This window comes from Opisthocomus hoazin, chromosome 8, assembly GCF_030867145.1.
Source record: "Opisthocomus hoazin isolate bOpiHoa1 chromosome 8, bOpiHoa1.hap1, whole genome shotgun sequence".
Lineage (NCBI taxonomy): Eukaryota > Metazoa > Chordata > Aves > Opisthocomiformes > Opisthocomidae > Opisthocomus > Opisthocomus hoazin.
This window is the reverse complement of record NC_134421.1, coordinates 26,578,223-26,594,137: the sequence shown is the minus strand read 5'-3', so window position 1 is coordinate 26,594,137 and position 15,915 is coordinate 26,578,223. Positions and strand designations below refer to the sequence as shown.

At 36.9% G+C, this 15,915-nt stretch overlaps 1 protein-coding gene across 4 annotated transcripts in view; it reads left to right on the top strand.

Annotated features, from left to right (window-relative positions):
- LRRIQ1 (leucine rich repeats and IQ motif containing 1) overlaps positions 1-15,915 on the top strand; it is a 112,861-nt gene that overhangs the window by 38,116 nt on the left and 58,830 nt on the right. For all 4 annotated transcript variants that reach the window (XM_075428876.1, XM_075428879.1, XM_075428878.1 and 1 more), the window contains 3 exons: positions 3,592-4,068; positions 6,190-6,328; positions 8,865-8,984. In XM_075428876.1, coding sequence (XP_075284991.1) covers positions 3,592-4,068; positions 6,190-6,328; positions 8,865-8,984 — 736 coding nt within the window. The remainder of the gene's footprint in view (positions 1-3,591; positions 4,069-6,189; positions 6,329-8,864; positions 8,985-15,915) is intronic.

Here is a 15,915-nt window from a genome sequence, read left to right as displayed (position 1 = left end):
GCTCATTAGAACTGACTTGTTTGACCACTGTCCCTTTGCCTCTGAAAGGTTTGCTGTGTTGACTTTTCCATATAATTTTTACTGTCTCATTCTGACAAAATGATGCTCTTTGAACAACCTGGCCGTTATTGCAGATGCAATTGCAGTAGGAGATTCTATACAAAATATGTGAGCTCTGTAAGCAAGCTTCCACTACCACCTTAAACTTTCTAAGTGTCAACATTTTGGCTCGTTTAAGCTTCATTGAAAGGCCTTTAAGGATAAATAACTTGTCCTTTTCCATGTCTGTTAAGTCAGCCTGGGCATGGGTCCTTACATTTCCTAGGTGGTGTCAGTGGGGGTTTACTCCTCCCCACCTCTACTCTTCCCTTCCCAAAAACTGCATGAGAAACTGAGCGGGGTTTGGTCTAAATTTACCAAGATGACAGCAATGCATTGATGTTAGGACTGAAGTTGTGGCAGTCATTAATAAATATCTGACTTGAATTCCCAAGTAGATTAAAATCTGATTCTAATGCTTTTAACTTTGCTCAGAGGCCTTGGAAAATCTTAGCACAAGTTGAGAGGTATCTTTTTGGTAAGAAAGCTACAGGTTGCTTTCTACTCTTAACATTTGTTTGTGAAAGTAGCATCTTGGTCTTTAGGTACTATCAGGGCCACTATTCTAGCACATTTGTACACTACTATGAAAGACCTATCCCTTCCTCTTCTGGCTTGTTATGCCTTTCTTCCACTGCAAAACCAGTACATCCTTTGTGGCCGTGCTAAAATTTACATAGGGCCTAAATTACTTTCATGTGCTAAGATCAAAATAAAGCTGTGTATAGCCACTGAACATGATGGAATGTGCTGGTCAAAGATGGAAGTCATGAAAATTTTGCTATAGCAAGACTGCCATGTTCGTCTACATTTCAGTACATATTAAGCAGCCAGACAGTATGGATACTGTGCTTCCATCAGAATAATCCCATTTCTTGTTTTGTCTAGATGCCAATTTATGCTTAAAACTTTGGTTGTATCTTAACCATCAAGAGTTCCAGAAGAGTTACTGTGACCAGACCCCTGACCTATAATGCCAAAAAAGGTCTGAAAGGCAAACAACCAATTTACATTAACTGAAAAGGAAATATTGTGGTATCAAAAGTCTTTATACTGTCATATTTCTTACTTTGTCTTCTGTGTTTCCTTGTATGTCTGTTTTTCCATTGAAGAAGTAAATCAGTCCTGTGTATTTTCCACTATAGCAGCTTCCTTTCTGTGGTTTGAATAAGCAGTCTTCGGGAGCACATCTCTGGTATCAAGAATGCAGTCCTTCTGAGACACTGAGAAAGCTGCAGTGCAGTGACTGGATAGCTCTACCCCAAGCTTATTGAATAGTTCTTTTTTTCTCCAGAGCTGCCTGAAATCCATGTTCACCTAAGGGAGCCACCAAGCTGACTACCATCTCCCACTCAGGCCCCATCTTAGCATTTGTTTGTGCTTTGGAGCTCCATCTTTGCAGAAGAACCCCAAATACAGTTACCAAGCCAATTTATTGCCCATAATTATCTGAGATGTCATTACAGCTTCCTGTGTAGTTTATTGAAACACAGGCTGATCTGACTGCCTAAAAGGAAAGCCACTGATAACACAGAGGGCAGCCTAAAAATCCTACAAAATAAGAGTATAGTTGTGGATTTTCAGGCAATGTGTCAGCTGAGAGACAGGTTGCATGCCCATGGTGTCAAGACTGTTTTGCGACCACTGTTGCACTGAACCATTTCTGCTTGCCACATACATAGCCACTGGAAGGGTGAAACAGCTGCTCAGAATACCCCTGCACCTGTCAAAGGAAAGGGTGCACAAGTAACCTACTTTGTTCATAGTTGTGGTGTTTTGGTTTTCTTTGTTTCTGTTTTTTGAGACTGAACAAGTGTACTCAGGATATGGTTTTCATACACAAGTTTATTTTGCCCAATAAGTCAAACATTCTGGGTTTTCAACAATATTTTAATTCTTAAATAAACAAACAAACAAACAACAAAACTAAAACAAAAGAGAAGAAAAAATAAGGTGGGAATGAATTTCAGGGTTTTTCTTTTTTTTCTTTTTCTGTGTTCTTACCATAGTATGTTTTGTAGAACTTTGCTATTGGTCTTGTGCCAAATTTATCTGCTTAAATACTTTAACTAATTTAAAATATTTATCCAAAGTATTTAACTAATGCTTGAAGTATTTCATGTTGAAGATATTACTATTCTTACTGTGTAGTAGGAGACAGCTGAAAGCAAATATATGCATTGGTTCAAATATTTTCAAGAATTGTTGTCATATTTGTGGAATTAACAGGAGCAGGAGTAATGTTGTGTAATGGGCTATCGAATGTACAGTTAATGCACAGTGAGTTGTGTAATTAGACTACATGGATTTGACTTCCAGTTTAGCTATTATATTTTGTTTAATAGCACTGAAGTTGTACTGGCAGAGGAAGAGTTGGAAATTTTTTTAGTCTTGTAAGATCTGATTCTGTATGTTCTTAAAAATCTAAAAAGTTCTTGGTGGAACTTGACTAAAGGAAATAGTTGTGTATGTAAAGAGTCTTCTCACAATAAAACCTTGTAAAAGCATCACTTTTCAGGGATTATAAACAGGAAGGAAAATTCTGTTATTCAAAATATAAGCTTAGCACCTGATTTTTCCAGACTCCCTAGAGAACTGATATTATTTCTACTTTTTTTCTTGGATTGCTGACCTAGTATTGACTTTGTGCTCTTCTGAAAATAGCTCCAGATTATAGATCTCTGCATCTATCTGTGCTATCAAAGGAAAATGTTTTTGTGATTAGAAAAGTACCAGCTTTCTAATACAGTAGACAAACACTGTCCAAATACAGGCAGCCTTCTGAATCTGTAACAATTTGTTCATATTTGCTCTTACTCATCCTTGTCATTTAGGTAGTGTAACACAAAGAACGAATGAGAGCCAGACTTTGTAGATTAATGTTGCTTCAGTCTATCACCTTTCCTTATATTGAAAAAAGTATCTATACTTTCTACTTACTTATCTATAGTTTTTGTTTTCATAAATTCTCTCTAGGCATTGTGGTTTGTTGGTTTGAATCGAAGTTTGGGTTTTGTTTCTGTAGTTCTAATCTAAATTTTAAAATTACAGTTATTTTTATATTAGCTTTCATAGTTTCCAGATAAATTGGATTATTAAGGCTGTTGCAGGATTTATAACAAAATTGCCTCCAATCCTCTAAAATTTTCAGCCTCATGTGCCTCTATCCACACAGAAAATTAATAGTGAAATGCATGTCCTAGTGCCTATTTCAATCAGACTGAAACCTTTAAAGAAAAAGTCAGAGTAAAATATGCAATCTAATACTTATGAGTATATTTTAAATGCTGCCAAAAAAAGAAAAATGCAATTAAGATTTATAAATATGGGCACTGATTTTCAGTCAGAGTAATTACTATTCGCTATAAGAACATGGAATCATGTAAGGATACTTCAAAATACAGGGTAGTTTAGAAAATAGAGGGAATATATTTTTTAAAAAGCATTCATACAGTCTGAAACACATGTAAAACATTTTTTTCGTTTTTTCAGAATTGCCTCTTCCATGGATTCTGCACAGGGACAATGCTGGTATTTTAATCAGTTGATGAAACTTAGTATTAAACATCGATATGCACATGAGTACGGTGAGCTAAACATTACTGACAGAGATGGACCAGAAGCATGGCGAAATCATTTAAAGCAAACATCCACCGGCTGCCTACAGGAAAATAACCTCTTTATCATGGGTGCGACAGAAAATAAACAGATCTTGTTGGATCCTTCTGAAAGATGGATTACTACTGGCCGTATTGAGGCCACATTCATTAACTCCTCCGTACCTGTGTACCAAAAGGAAAATAGAGAAGATCAGAGAGTGAAGCAGAAGAGTACTGAATCTTGTATTAATCACAGTGAGGAGAGCAAAGGCAACAACAACATGTCAGCCCAACTCACATTGCAACAGTCAGTGATAGCAGCAAGTAATATGGTAAAAGATCTTCAGCATTTTGAGAGTGATACAGAAAGGTAAGACAGATGTCAGATTGTAAATTATACAACTAGGCAATAGGAGTGAGGATTTCTTGTTTAAAACAGAGGCACAGATCTTGTAGTAAAAAACCAGTGTTTTTAAGCTTATTAGACAATAAAGAGATATTTTAAGGTGATGCACACTAGATTTCCATATTACAACAATCAACTACTACAACAATCCTTTGTGGTATTCTGTCAGTTGATGTACTAGAATATAGATATGTACGTACTTCATTTAAAAATACTGTGTAGTAAGAGAATTTGAAAACTTTCTCTTGGTCTCCTACCTTTTCCTACTTTTTTTGCAACAAATTTATGATGCCAATTCAGTGACACATACAATGTTAGGGGTGAAAGTGCTGGATGGTTTGTGGGAATTTTGGCACAGTTTAAATTACAAACTAGTGTGAGACTTTTTTGCTATCCTATTCATCAGACATTCAAGATTCATCTGTGTAGAGTTTACAGTCAGTATTGTTCAGGAGGCAAGAGGGAAAAGTTGCTTAAATCTACTGTCCTACTCCCTTGACCTTAGGCCAGTCTCCTGCTTTTGTGATGCCTGAAGAGCTAACAGCCTGCCCTGCCCTTGGTACTACTCCTCCAACATGCCTCAACTTGCTTCTTGAAAGTAGAGGCAGGGGTGAGGGGCCAGTTCAGCTTGTTCTGTGCCTCCAGATGTTCTCCCACATGAAACAGTCTGGTTTATTACCTCTTTGGAATGCATTTGCTGTTGGTTGGTATGGTTCTGGATGCAGAGTCAGGGAAAACACGCTGAAACTTTTGCCCTAAAGGTACAAAAATTCAGTTACAATTTCATAAGAATTCAATTTCAAAAATACCTGCTTTGGGAACACTATGAAGAGCAAGCATGGAAGTTGTGCTGCTTCATGCTGTTTAGACTGATGGTAAATGGGCAGTAGTCCTTTAGTAGATACTTAAGACACTAATAATTTGTCATAAAATATATTGTTCAGGAAGACCATAGAATTCATCATTGCCTTTCAGGAACTTGAAAACAAGAGTACAGTAGTCTGTTATGGAAGATGAATGCTTTGGAAAAATCTTTCTGAAATAGTTCATTTAGAGTTTTTATTTAATGTTTTAAATGCCTTCTGTAGGTCTTCTGTTCGACAGTTCTCTTCAACACAGAATATAAAGCGTCAGAGGGTTTTTTGTTGTTTGTTTTTTAACTCAGCTACTGCTTTTTATAGATGAAAAGCTTATAAATAAACCATGTTTTGGGGCTGGTAAACTTAATGAACACATTTTAGGAAAAAACTTCTGGCTTAACCCCTGAAGTGTGCTTTTTTGCTGAAAAGTACTCCTCTGTTTAAATAGATGCACCACACAAGGAAAGAACATATGTAAAGATTGAGGGAAATTTAGATATCTTTTCCTAAACCCACTGTCCAAGTGAAATGAGAAATTTTTTTGAAGGAAAGGATTCCAAGACAGTGAAGTCATAATGCAGAGCTGCCATTAAACTTTTTCTTCATCAGTAGACATTAATTGAACATAAATTTAGAAATCTCCATCACTGAACAAATCTAAACAGTTTGTAATCAATGCTTGTTAAACAATAAGCAAATTAGAAAATGTATGCATATAACTAGTGGTCAGTAATGTTAACTTGAAGGGTAGAAGTAGACAAAAGATGAAATTACACCCTCTCAGTTTTTCCTTTCTGCTCCATTGGAGATACTTGTCTCATGCTGTTTTCACCATTTAGCTCTCTTCAGTGTTGTGGGGTTTTTTATATGGACAGTGGAGATACGTTGACCCCTCCAACAGGTTATTCAGTCATTGTTAAACCACTTCTGCTCCTAATCCTTGAGGAGACTCTTCCTCTCCAGTGAATATACAGAAAACATAGCCAAGCAGAGATTAGTCCTCTCAGATAATTGAATTTCCAAAGTCGTGTGATGTGAATACCCTCCAGTGTTTTTGCACATATATGTCACATCTGGATTGTAATTTCTTGACAGTTTAATGGCAGAGACTTCCATTTATCTCAATGCATAGTGCTATGTTTTATGGTTATAGTTTGGCAGCTGTGGTAATCCAGTTGTACTGGTTAGGCTATGTCATTCATAAAGGCATTTCTTTCTCTATGAGGCTACATACAGCAGCATCAATGATCCAGTCCCTTTGGCGGCAGTACCATGCCAGGAGGAAAACTGGCTGCACCGAAACAGAGAATCATCAGTTTACAGAAGCTTTGAGACAGAAGCATGACGCTGCCACACTAATCCAGGTTGGTTTATGGTATTCTCTTTACTTATTTTGCAAATTTAATAAGAAAAAATTTTACTACTTTTGCGTACTTGTCATCTTCTCTCTGTTTTTCTTTTTGATTTTATTAATAGTTTCATAATTAAACATTTTTTGGTTTATTTAATCAGCATGAGCTTAATGTTTCTAAGAGCAAGCCTTTACAAGAAGTTTTATAGAAGAAAAAAAATATTTTCCTTTTTTTCACCAAGTATTTCCCTGAATTAGTTTTGTTTGATATAATTCTAATATTAGGTTGAAGACATATTGTGCCCATGTTCTTGCTGGGATATGTCTATGCTATTAAAGTGGCAGATGCTGTGTAACTGGTGCAACATGTCTGATATCTGTACAGCTAACTACTCTTCCCATCTCTTCTGTCCTACCTGTCCATCTCTTTCCTTCTCTCCTCGTTTCCCCAAACCAGGATTGCCTCATCTATACTGCCATTGGGAACAGACCATGGCCTAGGATGTCCTGTGGTAGATACTGAGCTAACACTTAAACAGAATGGATTACTGTGTGCAAGAATTGAAGTCCATGCCTTGGCTCTGTTTAGTTGGCTAAGCAGATACTGTATGTACCTTCCAGGTTGCCAGGGTTCATGGATTTTTCTACATTTTTAAGCAAATGGACTCTGTATTGATTTCAGATTTCAAGTTAACTTAAAAACATTCAATATTGTAAGTCTTCTATAAAAATGTCAACAGTGCCAAAGTGATTTAGGACCCTAAGTTCCATTTTCAGACTGAAAATCCAAGTAATTCATTCAACAAATGGGCAGTAGCAAAATGTTTAGTATAGGTGCATACTGAGAAACAGGACAATTTTTACATGGGAAGTTGAGCTAAAATTTGTTTCTGGAGTGTAGTGTGTAGCTAGTATATTAACAATTGATCTCCACAAACTTATTTAACCCATTTTTGAACCTACTTATATATTTCACTTCTCCTATAAAGTGATGAGTTTCACAGGTATATGTAGTGATTAAAATGTACTTCCTTTCATTTGTTTCAGACCTGATAATTTCCATAGTACGAAAATTGAGTATTTCACTGTTTGTCTTCTGTGCATGTTATGGATTTTTTGATCTTTCTTATATCCATCCTTATATTTCATCTTTTACAAATAGAAGTTTAGCCCATTTAGTCGTTTTTCACATTACTCTGTTATTCTTTTTGTCTTTTTTTCCCTCTCTGAACCTTTACCTCGTTCTGTTACAACCTTTGTTAAAGAAGTGACTAGAACTGAATTCCATAGGCAGATATATCACAAATTTGTACAGTAAGACAGTTTTCATCTTGTTTCTAAAAACTGCTAACATATAATTTTTCTTTTTGATCATGACTGAGGACTGACCTGGTGCTTTCATAGATCTGTGTTAACAGCTGCCTTATAGTTTATCCTTCTGCATATACCATTAGGATAGTGTTTCTCCTTTCAATTTGTAATAACTAATTGTATTTGTTGAATGAAATATATTTTTCATTTGATCACTCAGTAATATCAGGATATTTTATCTGGATCGTTATGACGATCTATAGGAAATTAACGACAATTAAATTGTAAGAAAGCCATTCTAATACATTAAATCATTTTTATAATAATCAGGAATTGTATGTGTTAGAACAGTAACATTTTCAATAATTTATGCAGATAGTAATTTCCTAAAAATTAATAAGCTAAACGTTAAGCCAGAATATGAGATTTACTGCTCCTGTTTTAGTGACTTCATTGCAAAGCCATTAAATGTGGACAACACTACATCTTTCAGGACAGTGGAAATTTTTTGCATGGTGTTTTAAATTTTTAGGGCATCTTGAACTGTAATGATGTCAAACACCAATTTTGAGGAAAATTGCTGTCCTGAATTTAGTGTTCTTAATCATATCTAAGTAATTTTGATCTCTGAAGTGTTTTCCTGGATCTGATTCTATGGCTTGGCAGGTGTTCCTAACACTCTTCCACTTTTTCTAGCACTTCATTCCTAATGTGCTCCGTTTTCTTACATATGATTATGCCTACTGGTAATATTTTTTTTTTAAATAAAGATTTTAGACTGTTAAGAAAGAGTAACTGACCTAGGTCAATTGCATCAGATGTCTCCAAGAATTGCTACTTGTAAACTATAAGACATTTAGTACAAGTGTATTTTTATTCTCAGTAATTTGAAAGTTGACACTCATCTTTTTCTTATGCAGCCTTTCCTTTCAGTTTATAATAGTCCCTGAAGGAATTGTCAAATAATTAATTAGTTGACCCAGGTTTGTAGTTGAGGGAGTTGCAGGATTCCTTTCTGCTTACTTGTGGAGAGCCTCTTGAGTACCCTAAGCTTTAGACATATGCTGGCATTTAATTTGTCTTGTAGTTTTAAATGTCACATAAAGTTCAAAAAACAGATCATTGAGCTATTAAACCAAGGCCCAAGATGTTTTATCTTCCTAATGGGATAACATCGAGAATCTGGATTTAGGTATGATCTATGGCTTTGTATAACATGCTTTAAATTTTTTGTTTAGGCATTTTGGAAGGGTTTTCTTCTGCGAAAGAAACTGGCCAGTGCTCTTGCAGCTGTTAAAAGTGATGAAGTGGATGACGACTACAAAGAAATAAATGTGGATGATTTCACATTTTCTGAAGTAAGAACAGTCATTAGCATAAAAACATCATGTGAAACATAAATATTGTTCTTCTAAAGCAATAATGTAGGTGTTGGAAGAGAAAGAAATTGAAAGGACTACGAGGGCTAGAATTAACTTGTTGGATGTCCAGAAATAAAGCAGCATTTCGTATATATAGCTCATTTAAATGTATTTGTCATGGATTAATTGCTTCCTGCTCTTTGAGATGCTCTGGTAGTTACTGTGCTGTTAATGTTACACCCACTGCAGAACCCCACATATTTCTACAGTTAAAGGACAATCAAATGAGAATAAGGAAACAGCTACTTTTATTCTAAAATGTTTAACTCTTTAGTATTTTAGTGGCAGATTTTAATGTCAACAATATTTGAGTATTTTGTTAATTTTCATGATAGAATGAGATAAATAATATAGCTGAAAATATAGCTGAGATTCAGTGTTGCCCTATTCCAATGAAAAGAACACGGCCCCAAAACCAGAATTGAAGCAGACTTATTAGCTCTTCTTTTGCCTTGTAGATAAAGTGCTAAAAAGATCATGAGTCTGAATATAGTGGTAAATTTTGAAGAGAAGTATAGTTATTCAGAAAAAAAAAAGGTCTGTGATGCACAAAATCCAGAGATTATTACTAGTAAGTTTTACGAGTTATGTAGAGTTGATAATGTCCTTTCAGTTTCAAAGGACTGAAATTGGCTCAGAAGTTTCCACTCTAAGAAATAAAAGCAAGCTCCACAGGAATTTGAGGAATAACATCACATTCAAAACTGAATTCAGCAATAATTAAGTAAAAAATAAAAATGTCTACAGGATCAATATTGTCATTCAGTAAGCAAGGAAAAGAGTCTTTAAATCAATTTTATGTTTTGTAGTCTCAAAAGACAACAGTCTACATGGGAAGATCTAGACTCAGTATACATTGTAAGGCAGCTGTTGATGACTTACCTGTATATTTGTCTGGAGCACTGCTTTCTCCAATTGTTCACATTCGTTGGCTTCTTTTTTTGTTTTTTTTTAATAATTTCAGGTAAAGCAATGAAAACTGGTAGCAATGTGGCCATTTGAGACCTAAGAGGATATGACTGAGGCTTTTTTTCATGAACTCTTGTCTCTGAATGTGCTTATTCAGCTGCTGCATCTTTGCAAGAGGCATTTGTCAATATTCCACCATAATTTTCCAAAGGAGATTAATGCAATAGCCCTGCTACTGGCCAGATTAGATTCTATGTATGATCACATGTTTGTATGGCTCATAGAGAGTTATGAAACCAAGTATGTTGTTAGTGGGAGCAGAGCAGTTTACAGTTGAAGTCTTCGGTCATCTGAGTGTCAGCCTTCTCTTGCCATCCCCCTCCCCTCAGAAAATAGTTGGGCTTTGTATAAAATTATTACCAGTGACTTGATGACTTGGAGTAGTTTTATTTTTTTCTTCTCCCTTTCAGCAGCTATTTTAAGATACATTTTCAGAATTACTGTCTTATTGTAAGAGCATGCAAAATGTTTGAGGCAGGAGTCCCAGGAATCATTTGGTAGACAGGAAACGTGTGTGTGTAAACATAGAGATCTGGCTTAAATTTTAGTATTTTTTCATTTTAATTTGAAATATATATACAAAAAAGAACAGTCTCATTAGTTGATGTTCTCTGAGCCCTGGATTCTTTCTAGAATAATAAAAAGCAGAAAGTTGAAGGATTTATTTCTTCACACAGGAAGGAAGTATCTGTTCATGTATTAAAGAAGGAAAATATCCTGGTTTGAATTATTCAGCCGGTAGGCCAGAGTCTTATATACTGTAATTCAGTTGAGCCGTTCTTGTTTCACTCTGTTTGGCCCAAATAATCCTGTGATTTTTTAATTTTTTTTTTCAATTGCTAAACTGAAAACTACATGGGCAGTTTTGTTCCATCTATGTCAGCAAGGCAGTTGCATTTGGGCAGGTGCTCCTGTGGCTGGGGAGAAAAGGAAGGAGTGGGGAAGGCAGGAAAAAGAAGGCCAACTCATTTCAGAGGCGCTTGCACTGTATCACCCTCTGGTGTTGCCACACATTTCTTCCTATTTTTTCAAACTGTTATTGAGTTTATTAGGAAACAAATAAAGCATGGGTTTTGGGAGCAATTATCAGAGAAAGTGTTTAGGTCCAGATTGTGACAGGAGAACCATGAGCTGACGTCTTAATTTGCGTAGCAGGCTCAAAGACTGTATTGGAGACTGATGTCAGATAAGTTACTCAAGCCCTTAGCTTCTTGTGATGAAAGATGTAAGAACATCTGTTTTCTACAAAGCAGTGTATGTGACAAATTTACAATGTATACACCCATGAAGGATACAGATTTTTCAGTGAGTGAGCATTTCAGTGTTCAAGATTGATGGCTGTAACTAGAATTCTACCCTGCAATATTTGACATATTTTTCCTTAATTTTTTTCTTTTTTTCAAGCATGTATCTTGTCTGTGCTGAAGAGCTTGATTGTGAGAAATGTATGGCTTAGCTCTAATGGGCCTATACTCTGCTCTACCTAGCTCACATCCTTAGTACTAGGTTGCCTGGTTCCAAGTGTCTTTAGCTATTTCGTTCTCTGCACCTGAGCAATACCAAATCACATGGACTTCTTACTTCTGCAGGCTTCTTACTACTTGCAGGCAGCAGAAGCTTGGAACTGTCTATGCTTCCTACTCCCTCCTTTCTGGCCTCAATGTTTTACAGCAAAGTGCTGAAGCAGAGCCAAATTATGACTCATGATAGCAGTGGCTATCTGTTGGGCCTCAGACAAGTGGAGGGAGGAGTACATGTTGCTGGGCTAAAAGATCCCATATGCTGGGGTGTGAAGGATGAGAAAACTACCTGGACACCATTTTGTACTGCAGATTTCACTGTTGGATAGGGTGAGTGAAATGAAAGAGAAGGACAGAAAAACCCTTGCTTATTGCAAACCAATACAAATGTACTAAATCTTCTCCAGAAGTTTTTGGAATAGTCCCCTATTTTGTGGTGTAGTCATTGTTTGGGTTTTTTTTTATACCAGTATTATGTAGATTTCAGTCATAGTGGTTTTACTGAGTATTACCTAGCCTTTTACAAAATCGCTGGTGTGCAAGCACCTGTTTAAACCATTTACAAATATCACAATGCAATAAGTCATTAGGCACCAGTCTTCATTAAATTGCTGTTTAATTTCTTTGTTAGAAACTCAGTGTACTTAGTGCTCTGTGGAAGGTGAGGCTGCAAAACAACATGGGGAAAACTGTCGTCTTTGCCAAAGATCTTCTGTTTACTTCATTTATGCACACTGAGTAGTGGTGTATTTTTAGTACAAATTTGACACTGTATCATGTGAAAAAAGGATTGCATGTGATTGAGCTGAAAGAAGGGCCTTTATCTTGCTTACAATACCACAAATAGTAATCATTTCACCTGAACAATTACTGTTACCTTCTTGTATTCATGTCAGCTCCAATACATTGCCAAAGTCATTCAGAGGCAAATGATGGCAGTAGTGTTTTGTGCCTGTTGTGCAATGTCGAACAGGCTGTCTCAGATGAGATGAAAGATGTGGCCAACAGATGTCTCAGAAAGTATGAGCCTGGTATTTAATGTCTTTCATGTGGACTTTGGAGAATCCAGCCTATATGCACCAGAAGACTGATCTTAAGGCAACCTTTCATCAGCAGTCCATCCATGTAGCAAATGATGTACAAGGCAGAGCTCACTTTTATCTCTGATGGGCAAAATCTGACAAAACATTTGCTTTACACAGCTCTTACTTTCTGTACCATGTAACCATCAGCATTGTCGTTTTCTCAGTGAGAATATGATGTGAGCCAAATGCAAAATGGCTGAACTTGCTAGTGTATCAGAAAGCTGAACCAATTGAACATGATCGGTTTTAAGGCAAATTTTTACTCAGAACAGCGGCCATTGGATAAATTACTGGTTTCCTACACTGAGTCAGCATATGGGCAGATGTCTTATTTGCATCAAGATAGTACCAGTATTGATGGTTACATGGCACAGAAAGTGAGTACTGGATTTTTCAAAACTTCAGCTTTTGAATTTAGTTTGAGTCAGGGATATCTAGTCATACTCTTTCAAAAAGAAAGTAACTTTGTAAGTTGCAACCAAGCTAAAAGGAAATCCATCAGAGCTTCCATCATCAAAGGGGATAAATCTGTTGCCCTGAGACAAAGTGTTCTTCTGTTTCTAAGCTCGATTATGTAGAGTTTTAAAATCCCAGACTTTTTGACAGCTTTTGGAGTCATTGATCAGGAGTTTCCTTCACCTTTTTTTACATATATGCACTCAGATGCATAGCCGTTCCTATTTTTTTTTTGCTTGCCTTCCATGGCAGCTAGGTAGCAGTTTTCTTTTACTTTTTTGGGGAGTGGGGAGAAGAATTAAAACTGCCTCATATGTGCTAACTCTTGAAAAGTAAACAGCAATTAGAACAACAATTTATTTACATCTCCCATCTTTAGTATTTTTATCACATGTCCAAACTAGACACATACAATGTGTTTTGTTTTCAGATAATCCTTCATAATGTGGTTTGTCTCAGGCTGTGAGCTTGTGATTGTGAGCTGGTGACAGTGATTGCTGTTTTCTGGCTAGTGCCAGGAAGTAAGTGTAGCCTATGCATTAGAAGGTCCCCATAACATTTCTTGTATCTTGACACTCTTACTCATGTCAAGTTCTTGTAATTGCCTATAAATGTCAGATCAGGATCCAGCCTGTCTGTATTCTATACTGCAAAGAATATGATCCTTTTTTCATCAAATTTCTCTTAAAGTTACAGAAAGTGTATGAAGAAAATTGTTAGATCTATCCTCTTCTTTTAAAAAGGAGGGGAAAAACTCTCTCCTAAGCAACATATTGGAAGATAAATCTTTTCAGTGGGTGTGTATCAGCAGTCACTTGATATGATCCTGCTTCTTCAGCTGCTGTGTTAATGAACTGCATTCCATTCTCAGTCAGTGGCATCATCAGATACATTCAGGCTCTTTTCTACCTCTTTCAGCAATGACGCTTATCTAAAATGCTGAAATCTTGTTTTCTAGTTATCTGATAGACATCCTCGCCTTGGAAGTAGGTTGTTGCAGTCAGTATCTGATAAAATAAACATAAACACAGCTATTAGGGGTTGTAGCCATTACTGACACTACAGCTTCACAGCTCATGCAGAGTGTGCTCTCATTGCTTTCTGGCCTTCCACCATGAGATCTCAGTTATTAATGCCACCTGAAATGCTTTTAATTTTTAAACAGAAACTATCTTCATGGCTTGTCTCTATTTCTTGGTTAAACAGCCAGATTCAAACAAATACTTTCCAAAGGAAAGCTCACTAATGATGCAGGACACTAAAAATATCATTTGGAACCTGTGTTTATCCAGATGGTGTAGTATTTTTTTAAATCATATTTAGCTTGTATGACATATCAAAGTACAGTGATGTCATTACTTTTACTTCCTAATCTTATATTCTCTAAAGACAAAGTCGAGCATCAGAATTGAATAAACAGGTCAAGCAAGGGAAAAACGTGTAAAAATGAAAAATTTAGTTCTGTGGAATTTTAGACTTATTACTGTAGCCTCAAAGGAAAATTGTTCTAAGACAAATGCATCATTGTAAATAGAAGTAATAATTGAGAGCCATCAGTTCTTCTCAGTGAGTACATTTGCATCTGTAGTCTCTTGAAAGCTGAGCGAAGTATCCCAAATAATTGAATGTGACTTCCATAAGTTTTTAAATTTTTGTGTAATGTTAAAACAGATATTTTAGTGTAAATATAGATTATGTTTAAAGGATCTGGTTAAATGTCTCATATTTAGCATGTGCACATACATTGATTTCCATTGAAAAAGGTGTTTTTTTAGTAATGCCTATTTACAAATTTCAGGAACTCTCCTAACTTGTCTGTGCTCTGTGAGAAGAGGTCATTGATGCAGCCAATAGTGTGATTGAGTTAAATAGCAGTACTTTCCGAGGAACTAAAGAGGAAAGTGAGATGTCAGCTTGCTTTCTCCTCCACACTTAAATCCATATAAGACTCATTGCCTGGAGCTTGAAGTCCGTGTAGTTTAGAACATAGCAGAATGTATACAAGTCCCAGGGAACAAATGAGATGCATCCAAGGGGAGTGAACAATGTCTGATGTCATTTTGAAGTCACTCTCTATTGTCTTTGAAAGGTCATGACAACTGGGTTAGGTTACTGGTGACTGGAAAAGGGCAGACATCACACCAAGAAGGCCAGTGGGATCCTGGGGTGCATTAAGAAGTGTGTCAAGTAGGTCAAGGGAGGTTCTCCTTCGCCTCTGCTCTGCCCTAGTGATGCCCCTTCTGGAGTACTGTGTCCAGTTCTGGGCTCCCCACTTCAAGAAAGATGAGGAGCTACTGGAGAGAGTCCAGCGGAGGGCTACGAGGCTACAAGGATGACGAGGAGATTGGAGCATCTGTCCTATGAGGAAAGGCTGAGAGAGCTGGGCTTCTTTAGCCTGAAGAAGAGAAGGCTGAGAGGGGACCTTATAAATGCTTGTAAATATCTTAAGGGTGGGTGGCAGGAGGATGGGGCCAAACTCTTTTCATTGGTGCCCAGCAACAGGACAAGGGGCAACGGGCACAAACTAAAGCATAGGAAGTTCCATCTGAACGTGAGGAAGACCTTTTTTACTTTGATGGTGACGGAGCACTGGAACAAGCTGCCCAGGGAGGTTGTGGAGTCTCCTTCTCTGGAGATATTTAAGACCCGCCTGGACAAGGTCCTGTGCAGCCTGCTGTAGGTGACCCTGCTTCGGCAGGAGGGTTGGACTAGATGACCCACAGAGGTCCCTTCCAACTCCTAACATTCTTTGATTCTGTGAAAGGCAAGAAAGATTCAGGGAACTAGAGGCAAATCAATCTTATCGCAGTTCCTGGGAGAATTGTGGAGCAAATCCTC